Source organism: Podospora bellae-mahoneyi, chromosome 2 (assembly GCF_035222275.1).
Source record: "Podospora bellae-mahoneyi strain CBS 112042 chromosome 2, whole genome shotgun sequence".
Classification (NCBI taxonomy): Eukaryota; Fungi; Ascomycota; class Sordariomycetes; order Sordariales; family Podosporaceae; genus Podospora; species Podospora bellae-mahoneyi.
In genome coordinates, this window is record NC_085881.1 from 155,806 (window position 1) to 167,511 (window position 11,706).

Consider the following 11,706-nt stretch of genomic DNA (forward strand, 5'->3'; position numbering starts at 1 on the left):
CCGAACGTGGCTGGGTGAGAGGAGTGGGAGGTTTGACGTCAGGGTATGTAGTCTGCAGCAAATCGGGGCAGAATGAATACATGAACGTGTAAAGTGTATGGTGATGGACAAGGTATATGCAGAGGCACAGGTGCTGGCGATTAGCCGTGGCTGGCACATCACTTCATTGCCCCTTAGCATTGTTTTGCGACTCATGGCACTCAATTGACCTGTTGTGTTGCGTCCACCCGTTCGCGGACCGAAAAGTGAGCTTGCCCTCTCGAAAAAATAAATCGCTGACATTCAGACGCTGCAGTGTCCCGCTGCTCCACACCCCCCTGGTGACGCGGGGCAGGTGGGTTACTTAGTGCATAGCGAAGTGGACCTTGGCGCAGCAGTGGCACGGGCCATGGTCTTGGGGATGTCCAATCTATTATCTCTACAACAACTTTGGAGCTTTGGTGAAGTTCGATCAACTCAGACAAGGATACCTATTCGACTTCACCTTGCCAGGCAAGTAAGATATTCCATCTGCAAAAGGGATCTCATATTACCAAAGGCCTGGGAGCCAATCTCTACCAGGTCAGGTCCCTGTGTTAGGGTTAGGTAGGAGGAGGTATCTACCAGACAGCAATCAAGAGCTCGGACCTCTTCGCGAACGACGCGGCCAATCTAATCTTTTGGGGACTGACAGCTTCATCACCGCCGTATTCACCTTCTCATTCGCTCCCACCTCTCACCTCTCCCATCTCCCCCCTCGACGTCCATTCTCAACAACAGCGTCGCAATGAACAGCACTCCCAACAAAAAGCGCACCGCCGATGGCGCCAGCGTCCAGTCGCCCGCTCTCAAGCGACGCAAAGCCTCCACCATGTCCATCTCGTCCATCCCCGGATCAACCCATCCGCTTCGCCAAACCTCGTTCCCCCCGCCAGACGACCTTGCTGGTGCGCGATCCCCTTCGGTCGATTTTGACGCCATGAGCCACGTTTCGGGCAGTCAAGTCAGCATGAGCGTCACCGGCCCCCCCAAGAAGAAGCGCGGCCGCAAGTCAAAGGCCGATAAGGCACGCGAACGAACTCCCTCGGTAGTTGGCGGAACCGCCAAATCAACTGCTGGCCCTGGCGGCAGTGTGGTGTCCGGTGCCGGCGGAAAGAGCACTGCACCCGGCGCCGCGGGGGGTGCAGGTGAGGATGGAGACGGCGACGAGGAGGGGGACACAGAGGTGGCCGCTACTGGCGCTGCCCTGACCAAAGAACAAAAGGAGGAGGAACATAGACAGAGGGGTATGTTGATCGGCGCCTTCAATGACGAACAATTTGACAGATTCGAAAATTGGCGAGCCGCCAACTTGAGTAAGGCTGCCGTGAGGAGAGTAAGCATTGCAAAAAGCCCCGTCTCGCTTTCTTTTTGGAAAAGTCCGCATGTTAACAACCCTTCTCCTACAGCTTGTCAATGCTACCATCTCGCAGTCCGTAGCAGAGAACGTTGTGATCGGCATGCGTGCTGTGGCCAAGGTCTTTATCGGCGACATCATCGAGAGTGCCCGCAGGGTGCAAGGGGAGTGGATTGACAAGACGGGGGAGAAGCAGACGGATTTACCCACGCCGCCTGCCACGGCTGTTCCATCACCGGCCACTACCGGAGAAGGCAGCAGTGTGCCTCATTCTGGACAGCTGGGGCTTGCCGACAACACGGCCAGCAACACAGTCGCACCTGTCGAGGAGAGGCGTGGTCCCCTAAGACCAGAGCACATCAGGGAAGCCATGCGTCGCTACAAGACAGGCTTGGAAGGCGGCGGAGTGGGTATGCAGCAGATTTGGCATCAGCAACAGCAAAGCGGCGTTGAACGATTTCCCACGAGGACAGGAGGGAGGCAGATCTTTCGTTAGGTCCGGGCCGAGAGGCAGCACGACCGAGTCAAGGACAATCATGCATATTTTGGGGCGTTTGGGTTTTCCTTTCCATGTCATTACGCAAAGGTTGGTTGGTACGCGACCTGGGAGAGACATGGCTCTGGAGGCAAAGAAAGGCACAGTTTGATACCCACTCTTACAAGACACGGAAATAATGGGAGTGGTTGGCGTTGTTTTTTTTGCTCTGCTTTTCTGTTGTTTTTCTTTCGGGGGAGGGAATGGGTTGCTTCATAGGTCGAGTCACCTGCCAGGACGGCAGATAAAATTCAGATGTAGATTGCTATGTGCATAAATAGGTACAACATAAAACAACTAATTACTTGGATCGCTAGTACTCTTTCCCTTCATTTACACAAGTGATATGAACCACCGCCCCCCCGTAACACACTCTGCCCAGCTCGCAGTTTTCCCCCGCTGGCACTTTGAACATGCCATTCGGGCCCAATGAAAATTCCTGACCACAGAGCTTCACTTTGACGATACCCTGGGCAACCGAACAAACCCTCGTCCTGGGCTCTTCCTCTTGGACACTGCCTGGGGCCGTAGAGGGCCGCCAGTGGACACTGCTTCCCGGCTGGATGGTGAGCAGCTGAAAGGAAATAGTTGGGGTCAGAGGAAGAGCAGACATCGAAGAATGGGCGAGATAGGTGGAGGAGACGGCCACATCTGGATGACGTGTGTCGTCAGCTTCCTGGTGCGCAGAGAGGAATAGAAGTAAGAACAGGATCAGAGGTTGACTTGCTCTCGGATTTGTCTCCCGTCCCTACCCGGATACGGCCGGGGGCAATCTCCCAGTCTGACATTGTGTAAGGTGGTACAACTCCCCGCGATGAGGAAGAGGCAGAAGAAGAAGAGGCAGATGACAATGGCAGTGCACCCCTTCCTGATCGTTGCGGCCTTGCCCCAACAGAGGCTGGAGTTGACTTGGAGGTCTTCGAGGCTGTTGATGCTAACCGCTTCGCTGCCGAATGCTTGGACCGAGAGACGGCTTGGGCAGGAGGTTCTGGAGCTTGCCGAGTTGGGCGTGTCAATGACATAGACTTGGACAACCGTCCAGATTTTCTGGTGGATGTGATGCTCTCCCTAACGCCTTGGGCAGTGCCGCCAACACCAGCCTTTGTCAGGCATTCTTGTGACACTTGGGCCCTTGCTGCTCGTGATGATACCGGAACGCCACCTTTTCCTTTCAAGGATTTACGGGTGGGCAAAGCGAAGATGGCTTCGTCGCTGCCGCTAGCTCCTGAAAAGCCACCTTTACTTGGCCTGGTATTCGGTGCTTCAGTAGGCCTAGTTTCTTTTGAAGAGTGGAGGCCACTGCTCGCGGTGGGTGTGCTCTTGTCATGTAAAGGTGTTTTTGCTTGTTGATCAGGGACATGAAAATGTTTGGACGACGTGTTGCTACGGGCAGGCAGGTCGACGACAAGAAAACTGTTTGACCGTCGTCTAGGCGTGTTGTAGGGGTTAGGGACTGGCACCGGTGTCTCTTTGGGCCTTTTTGGGACCACATCGGACAGGGGAACTCTTTTCTCCGTCTTCTTTCTCCTTCCCGGTTGTCGAGGAGGTGCTTTTGGGGGGGCAGTTGCTGGATCGAGTGGTTGGCGAGAGATCACCAGCGCGGGCATTCTACATGTCCCAGGATCAGGGAGTTTTCGCTTCCCGAGAATAGACATGGTGCCATCGGGGTTATCGTTGAGTAAAAGAGCCCGGTGACTTGCCTGGAAAGAGGTCAGCAACATCACTCCTCACACAAGTCACGGACACAGGTGGGTAACCAACGCTGAAATGCCCCCCAAGGGCCCAGGCCTCCGGAAACACAGTTTGACAATCCCAAATTGGACAAATCCATGGATATGGTTCATTGATTCGTGGTTCGTATCCCTCAGGGAAAAGGGCACCGGCTCCGGGAATCCTGCGTGCTTCGCCATCCCATGTGCCCGTCCACTGAGAATAATGCCGCTCACCACACATGGTGATGGGACTAGTCTCGCTTGGCTTTGCAGCTTTGTCATTGACGCTCTTGCAGGTATCCCGTTGTCGAAACTCACCATTCAGGAGAGTGGGAACAGGGATAGCTGTCTCTTCCACTGTCCGCGGTTGGTTACCTCTAACCTCCTGCTCGGTCTTGGCCTCTTTGGCCCTTTTGAACCGCCACTGTGTTTCGCCTTGAATGCGAAAATCGTCTTCTGACCTTGCATCGCCATTGCCGCTTTGATCGCTGGTATTGTCACTGTCTACCCTGACAACTTCTGGCTCAGGCACTTGTTTAATGTTGACCTTGGGTGGGCTCGCCAACCGCCACGCAGAGACCGCCTTTTCCTGTCGGGGAACTCCAGCTCGTGAGGGCGGCGTGACATGTCTCGCATTCGAAACCAACAAGGGAAGCTCGCCATTTTCATGCCCATTGGAGTCATTTGAGGCAGGAGCAACTTGTTTCCCGTCATCTGTCGCGGCTGTTGAGCCGGTGCTGGTAGAGGGCCGTTGTCGTTGTGGAGAGCGGGATTGGTGCACTGGTGACTTTCTGGCCCAAGAAAGACTAGAGGTTGGTAGAATGAGTCTTCTGGTTGGTCTTGGACTTGGATCACCTAGCTCACCTAGTTGACCAAGTTCGTCTTCGCTGTTTTCGAGGGCGATGCGCTCATATTGACGATGCGACACGTGCGGAGATGGAGATGGAGACCGCAAGAAATGTGGAAGCAATCTTCGTTTGGGAGCTGGGATGATTTCAGGGGGGGCTTCGAGGTTCCGTTTCTTGGTGGCGCTTGTTGAGGAGAGATGAGATTCGTTGTCAGGGCTTTGCCGGTGCTGCTGAAGACCAGCTCCTACCTCTGGTCTAAAATAGGTTGGCCCACTCCTGATCCCAAAATAAGATGCCGTCCGAAAAGCAACAGGAGCTGGTGATTTGGAAGGGCGCCGAGGCTGCAGCTTGTTTTTGAACTGTTCATGCGCGTCGCCTTGTTCTACCAAGGCGACTAGACCATGTCAGCCAGTGTGCCGCTTCAACACATCTACAGGACAGGGAAATGGTATTTACCTTGTTTCTGCTTATGTGGGCTTCTGCTCCTACTCCGGGCACGGCCGCTGCCTCCGTCACTGCTAGCCCTGTTCCTCTCACGGGCCTGCTTCAAGATCTTTTTGTTATACCTCAGGTTCTTGCTGCTAAAAACAACCTTCTTGCGTGCTGCCGTTGATGGACCAGACTCATGTTCTTCCAGCTCCCCAGAAGAAGGAACAGAGAGTTGTGGACTGCCACCGTCAGCGGCGCAACTACCGGCTCGCGTAGGCGTCTGAGAAGCCATGATGTGGCCGGGACTGTACATGACGAGACTGATGAATCGTGAAGAACCAGAAGATGGGCACAATGCAAACCTGTTGTAGGCGAGATGTTGTCCCTATCGGGCTCTTCACATTCCAATACCCCATCCTCTTGAGTCCCCTGCATCCAGGTCCGCAAAATGCTCAACAAGGGGGGGAGGGAATGAGACGCATGCCAGTAGAGTATGCTTCCACTTTCCCCTCATGCTTTACTCTTGACAATAATGTACATTTCATTTCCTATCATTACAGATGGTTCACGCCTCAACCTTTCCGGAAGCGTCTCCTCCCTTCGCAGCAGCACCAGCCTTGACCTTGGCGGCAAACGCGCGTCTCTCGGCAATCCTCTTCTCACGGTTTGCCCGCACGCGAGCCTTGTATTCCTCCCTGAGCTGAGCCTTGGCAGCCTTGCGCTTCTTGATGGCGTTGAAGCTGCACATTCTCTTTCTGCGACGCAGGCGGAACTTGGCCCTTCGGGAATCCATCTTTTCCGATCCTGGGATGGTTCCCACGTCACCCACCAGGCGACCAATCTCCCAGTTGCTCTCACGATAGCTGTAGTCGTCCTGCAGTCTCAACACACGCGTGTTCATGCGGATCTCGGACTCCTTCTTCAAGCGCTCCTTTTCCTTCTCGGCGGCGGCTTGTTGCAACCGTCTCTTGTGAAGCTTGTCCTTGATGAGGGCGGAGATGATCGAGTTGCCGTCCTTGAGCGGTGTCTTTTCGGGCTCTCTGACGGCGGCCTCGACCGGTTCTGGAGCCGTCTCCTCTCGCATCTCTATTTGCGGAAGACGAGTAACTGCTAGGGGAATGCCGCTGGGCGAGAGAGCATCGGGGGTGGCTGGGGCCTCTTCGGTCTTGCGGGGGACAGCCACCAACCCGAGTTTCCTCCGGCGGGGGGCGCCCGGGGGATAGGGGAGCTTGTCTTCACGGTTGAAGGTGACGCCAATGTACTGGCGTGTTGGGTGACGGGCGGGATCGCGGTAGTACTTGACGTAGCCAGCAACAGCAGCGTGGATGGTGTGGTCTCTTCCGAGGATTGTGTTCTCGCCTGGGTGCCATATTGTACCACGCTGCTTGTAGATGATGTTGCCGGGAATGACATATTGATCTAGCGGGCGCCAGAGATTAGTTACCGGCGCAGTCTCCCCCGCTCCATAGCCTCCTGCTTTTTCGTCAACATACCACCAGTCTTTTTGGCGCCCATCTTCTTGGCTATTGTCTTTTTATTAGGGATCCTGTAGGCACCCTGCGACTTGACCGAGGCATAACGTGTTCCCTGGAGGGCGGCATTGGTCTGTTGCAGCGTGATCCTTAGCCTTGTGAATCGCTCTTCGAGACCGGCGACAGTAGTCGTGGTGGTGGTGCCACGCAAAGAGGCAGCAGCCCCCCTCTGAAGGGGCCGCTGCAGCTGTACGAAGCTCATTGGAACCTCTCTGCAGCGGACTGGTCACGGCCAATCGCACGCTCACTGCTGGCAGATCGGTGAGGCAAAATGACGGGGTCGGTCGGTGCGGGACTGACGGGCGACGACGGTGTGGTATAAAGTATTTCCTGGACCTTGTCCGTAGCTTGCTCGGCACTGGTGGGTGACTTGCCGGGGTGCAAGTTTTCCATGCTTAGTCATCATTCAGGTTCCTGCCAAGACCTTGCCAGAGCCAACCAGTTGGTTACTGATAAGATAAGACTAACACACCAGCTGTCCGAATCCATGATGACCTCAAACTCCTGATCCCTTCCAATGGGGAGATTGCGCCATTCGCATTGAACATTAGAATCCTCCCCTTGACCACTCGCACTGCCCATCAGTTCCTACACGTTCGACATGCGCTCCCTTAGTTTGATTCTGCTCGCCCTCGCGACCATGCTCACTCCCATTTCAGCGCAGTTTGGCTTCTTTGACCAAATGTTTGGCGGCGGTGGTGGCGGCGAACAGGAGCAACATCACGGTCACGGTCATGGCGGGCACCAGCGACAACAGCAGAATGCGCCGAGCGATGGGGCAGGATATCGCGCCCAGTATGCCCGTCTTTATTGCGACAACTACCTCTGTCCCGATACGCTTGGTATGTTGCCATTTCCAACATTGTCAGCCTACCTTGTGGGATTGCTCGCTAATCCGTCTTTTAACAGCCTGTGTACACTTCCCCCACCACTGCCCTTGCCCCTGGCCTGCGCACGAAGAAAAGGTTGAACTGGCTGAGGGTCAAAGGATATGTGTGTCCCACGGAGGCTTCAAGGCCGGAGAGGCGGCGAGGAAGGTCGAGTTAGCCCGCAAGGGGCTGCTCTGAAGAATGACCATAGAGCAGAGTCACAGACACAGCACGGGTCGCGCCATTTCTCACAACTAAATGACCTGGCGCAAACAGGACAGGCATGGAGCGTAACTGGTGCGCTGGGAATTGGAGTAAGGTAGTTGGCATGGGTCATAGACAGTGGCCATATACAGCCTGAAGAACAAAGAAGCGCAACGAAAGCAATGGAATTAGACCGTCAAATATACCTCCCTGCCCTAGAGACAAGTTGAATATGCATAGAACCACCATTCCTCATGTCCAGCGTGCCTACGACAAATGCTCCCCGTCATGATTCATCTCCACAGCCCCGCCGTCGAGGACAGCGAATCGCAAAAAAACAAAAAAAAAAAAACAAAAAAAGAAAAAAAGAGGGAGAGAAAACAGAAAATGAATAAGAGACAAATAACGCTTGCAATTGTTTATAAACCTCCCTGGGTTCCTGCAGTAGGCACCGCAGGAACCGGTGGCACCTTCTTGGTCTCATCGTCATCCTCGTCGTCTTCTCCTTCGTCAGCATCCTCCAGGTCCTCAGGATGCCCCAGCAACGAGGCCACATTCTTCATCTCGTAATGTTTCTTCCTGAGCTCTTCGAATTTGCGATGCTTTTCCCTCTCCTCGGCGCTCATACCCACCAAATACTCTTCCCCATCCGTGTCATGCATGCTCCCGTTGCTGTCCACGTGCACCGCCCTCGGTCTCTTGCTGGCCAAATCACCAAACTCGTGCTCGGGCACCTCCTCTTCGGGCTCACCCAGCGACAGGCCGGGAATGTCATCCTCTGTCGATCCTGGAGTCCCACCGGTGCCTGTCTTGTGCTTGGAGCCGTGATGGGTAGGGGGTACGCCGTCGACACGGTCCAGATCAATCCTGCCTGGGTCCAGCGGCTCCGGCATCTCGACGGCGTCGTCGTCGGAAGGGTCTTCGGATGGGTCATAATGCTTGGCGTAAGGGGTCTTGGGCTCGTTGATTTTCATGGTGGCAGTGCGCTCTTGCTCGGTGAGGTAGAGGTTGGCCTCGTCCCATTTGAGACGCTGGCTCTGCTCTTCCGAGTCGCCCCCATGGGCCGATGATGGTGTGCGGGCACGAAAGACGCCCGGACGAGTGCCGGCCGCAGACGAGGAGCGGCGGTGTCCGGCATTGTATTGCGTGTTGACAATGGTGAGCTCTTTGGCCTCCTTGGGGGTGAGGGGGTGGTCAGGAGTGTGGCTGTGTGGGAAGCTGGGAGTCGGCTGGTCGACAGGCGAGATGGGAGGGGAGCCGCGGTACGAGTTCTTCAAGATGCCTGTTCTCAGAGAAACATGGTGATTAGTAGGGGGCTGGACATAGAAGCGCAGGGCAAGGTAACTAGGAAACAGGACATACCTTTCGGTCGCGGAGCATTGTGACTAGGCGGGGTATGGGATGTCGGGCTTGTCGACATGGCTCGGCGCTTGTTTGCTGTCCTTGTGAGGTCTTGGTCGGCTTGAATGTGCGTGCGGGTTGCTGAGTTGGAAATAAACAGCTCGTCGTCGTAGATGATGGAATAGGGCGGGTTGTCTGTCTTTGACTGGTGAGTGGCAGTGGCCAGTGGCAGGCAGCGGCATGGGGGGTGGCCGTGGCCGTTGCTCATGAGAGGTGGGGTGACCCTTCTCCCTAGGTGGGGTCATCTGCAGCTGCCAAGCCTTTCGATGGTCCTACCAGGCAGTTGTCAACGGCCATTAGATACCTACTCACTGTTTTCAAGAGCCTTGAACCGTGAGCTCGACGATCAAGATACCAGTTATTCATTCATAGATAGTTGACAGGCTAGATAGCTGCTGTCTCTCAGTCTGTGTTTCTTTTGGAGGTAATCAGAGCTTCCTCTCCTTACAAGGTATGTACAAGCATGGTGGCTACGTCATTGGGCCCTCGACGCATACATAATGCACATAATGTACCAAAAATGGCCTGACTGGTCCTGCGTCAAAACCTTCAAAGGGAGAGCCTCGAAATACGTCATATTCTAATGCTTCCACAGCGCCCTGCTCTTCCGGACACCAGAAAAACTCATGAACTTAAAACATTACTACTATATATTATATACACATAAAACTAGTGTGTGTAGATCCGTATCTGGCAGCCACCCCGCCTATTTCCGTCAACTTCCATAGTTGTTGGTGTACGGGCTGTCAGTACAACCCTTCCCTCCGTCACTCATAAGGCATCACACCATCAACAAAGCACGCCCTTCTCACATAAATCAAGACGACTATGCCGCCTTCCCCCCAGTTACTTTGGCATCATCTGGCCCCCTCTGGGCTTGGAATCTATCCACAAGCCCGTCGTTGATTTCGTCCTCAAAGACGTCCACCTTGGTGGAGGAAAACTTGCGGGCGCTGACTCCCTTCTGAAAGAGAAGGTCCAGCTCGGCAAAGGAGCGTCCGGTTGGCTCGGGTACCCGAAAGTATGTGTAGATGATGCATAAGAAACACGATCCACCCCAGAAAAAACCGGCATAGTTGGCCCAGTCCCAGGCCCCTGGGTTCAGCATGTATGGGGTGAGCACCCCAGTGATGATGCCCACGATAATGCTGTCATTCGTCAGTTATGAGACAAGTGTGCGTGAAAGCTTGCACCGGGGGTTACTCACTAGAGAACACGGCCAAGGGCAACAGTTTTTATCTGCAGCCGTCTGGTCGAGATCTCGCTGACTAGCGAGTAGCAGACAGTTCCAACCGTGCTTTGATACGTGAGAGCCCATCCGAGCATGATGCTGCCCGTCGCAATGGCGCCCTGCTTCCGCTGCTCTTCGGGCACCAGTCCGAGGAAGCCAAGAACCATGAGCATGACGAACAAGCCGCACAGCCCGTATAGGTAGAGCGACCGCCGACCGATGCCACGGCTCATCAAAAACCAAGCGCTGAACACACCCACCATGTTGATTCCATACTGACCGAGCGCAAACCCGTAGGCTTGTCTTTCGCCCAGTCCGGCTTGCTTCAGAAAGTAGGTCGAGTAGTTGGAGAAGGAGTTGCCGCTCAGGTTCTGGATGGCCCACACCATGCAGACAATCTCTGTCCGTCTCAGGTCATGTCCCTTGAAACAGTCCCAGTAGCTGGCGCCGGCCGTCGTCTTCTCTTCCAAAGCCGTCGTGTGCACCATCATGTCGACTGTCTCGTCGGCGTCAAAGTCCACCTCCCGATTCAGACTGGTCAGACGCAGCAGGGACTTTTTAGCCTCGTCCAACTTGCCTTGTCGAACGAGCCACCAGGGACTTTCGGGGGCAAAGAAGATGCCCACGGCGAGGGGTAACGGCCACATCCACTGCAGCGCGTAGGGAATCCTGTAGGCCCATTCGTCCCGCCTGTCCAGCATGGACATGATGACTCCGATGCCGATGAGCTGGCCCAGTCCCCAGCAAAAGTTGACGTAGGTTGTCAGATAGCCTCTCATAGCGACCGGGCACACTTCGGAGGCGTAAGTGATGGTAAGAGTCTGGAAGATGCCCCAGGGCTACGACCACATCATTAAACTGTCAGCGTCTCTTGCTCCTCCTGCGATCTGGGGCAACCTTACTACACCGCACAGAATCTCGGCAGCCAGGAGAGTCTGAACATTCTGCGCCGTAAAAAAGAGAGCAATCCACCCGTTCAAAACCATCAAGGATGCGATGACGGTCCACCGGTAACCAAACCGCTCAGACACCCAGCCATTGATGAGCAGTCCGATCAGTTCACCAACCATGGCGCCATTACTGAGACCGGCCTGCCACGGGGCCGGCACCTCCCACTTCTCGCTGTTGGGCAGCTGTTCCCCGTACTTTTGGTTGAATTGAGGAAAGGCGTCTGCGGGAAAGCCCTTGTGGTCAGCCAGCCGCCTTGCACGATGAACGGAGCGGGCACCTACAGAAGTTGTTGACAAGGCAAATGTCATATCCCTCCATGACAATGCATGTCGAGATGAGCAGGCTCCAGGCGATGGCCTTGGGATACAGCTTGATTCCCTGCAGCAACGTCATGTTTTGTTCCTTTTCGGTGGCCATCCTGGCACCGTGGATCACGCGGTCGGCCGCCGTGAAATGGCCAGCACCCTTCTCATCGCCAGCCGCGGCCTGAGAAGGCGTGGGCTTGTCATCCGAAGCCATACTGGACGCCATGGTGTTGGATATAGAAGAGTTGGAGCTACCAAAGAACGACGAGCTCGCTCACATGAAGGAGAAAAGGACTTTTTAAAAGTCGCGTGCC

At 55.0% G+C, this 11,706-nt stretch overlaps 6 protein-coding genes across 6 annotated transcripts; 2 read left to right on the forward strand and 4 right to left on the reverse strand.

Moving 5' to 3' along the window:
- Positions 1-723: 723 nt before the first annotated feature.
- Positions 724-5,212, reverse strand: QC761_001020 (uncharacterized protein; the record flags this gene model as incomplete). Its single annotated transcript, XM_062871905.1, has 4 exons — positions 724-2,561; positions 2,638-3,610; positions 3,672-4,864; positions 4,927-5,212. 4 exons carry the CDS (start codon positions 5,210-5,212, stop codon positions 2,224-2,226), a joined length of 2,790 nt encoding a protein of 929 aa, XP_062734199.1. The 3' UTR covers positions 724-2,223.
- On the forward strand, positions 767-1,871 carry QC761_001010 (uncharacterized protein; the record flags this gene model as incomplete). The annotated part of the gene is made up of 2 exons (XM_062871904.1): positions 767-1,354; positions 1,428-1,871. 2 exons carry the CDS (start codon positions 767-769, stop codon positions 1,869-1,871), a joined length of 1,032 nt encoding a protein of 343 aa, XP_062734200.1.
- Positions 5,213-5,464: 252 nt separating the features above from the next.
- MRPL2 (54S ribosomal protein L2 mitochondrial) lies at positions 5,465-6,633 on the reverse strand (the record flags this gene model as incomplete). The annotated part of the gene is made up of 2 exons (XM_062871906.1): positions 5,465-6,318; positions 6,393-6,633. 2 exons carry the CDS (start codon positions 6,631-6,633, stop codon positions 5,465-5,467), a joined length of 1,095 nt encoding a protein of 364 aa, XP_062734201.1.
- Positions 6,634-6,906: 273 nt separating this feature from the next.
- On the forward strand, positions 6,907-7,709 carry LCL2 (Long chronological lifespan protein 2). The gene is made up of 2 exons (XM_062871909.1): positions 6,907-7,273; positions 7,341-7,709. The coding sequence occupies exons 1-2, from the start codon at positions 7,033-7,035 to the stop codon at positions 7,496-7,498; spliced, it is 399 nt and encodes a 132-aa protein (XP_062734202.1). The 5' UTR covers positions 6,907-7,032; the 3' UTR covers positions 7,499-7,709.
- Positions 7,710-7,923: 214 nt separating this feature from the next.
- On the reverse strand, positions 7,924-9,113 carry QC761_001050 (uncharacterized protein; the record flags this gene model as incomplete). The annotated part of the gene is made up of 2 exons (XM_062871912.1): positions 7,924-8,786; positions 8,867-9,113. 2 exons carry the CDS (start codon positions 9,111-9,113, stop codon positions 7,924-7,926), a joined length of 1,110 nt encoding a protein of 369 aa, XP_062734203.1.
- Positions 9,114-9,527: 414 nt separating this feature from the next.
- QC761_001060 (uncharacterized protein) lies at positions 9,528-11,618 on the reverse strand (the record flags this gene model as incomplete). Its single annotated transcript, XM_062871914.1, has 4 exons — positions 9,528-10,053; positions 10,113-10,975; positions 11,039-11,307; positions 11,369-11,618. 4 exons carry the CDS (start codon positions 11,616-11,618, stop codon positions 9,732-9,734), a joined length of 1,704 nt encoding a protein of 567 aa, XP_062734204.1. The 3' UTR covers positions 9,528-9,731.
- Positions 11,619-11,706: the final 88 nt, after the last annotated feature.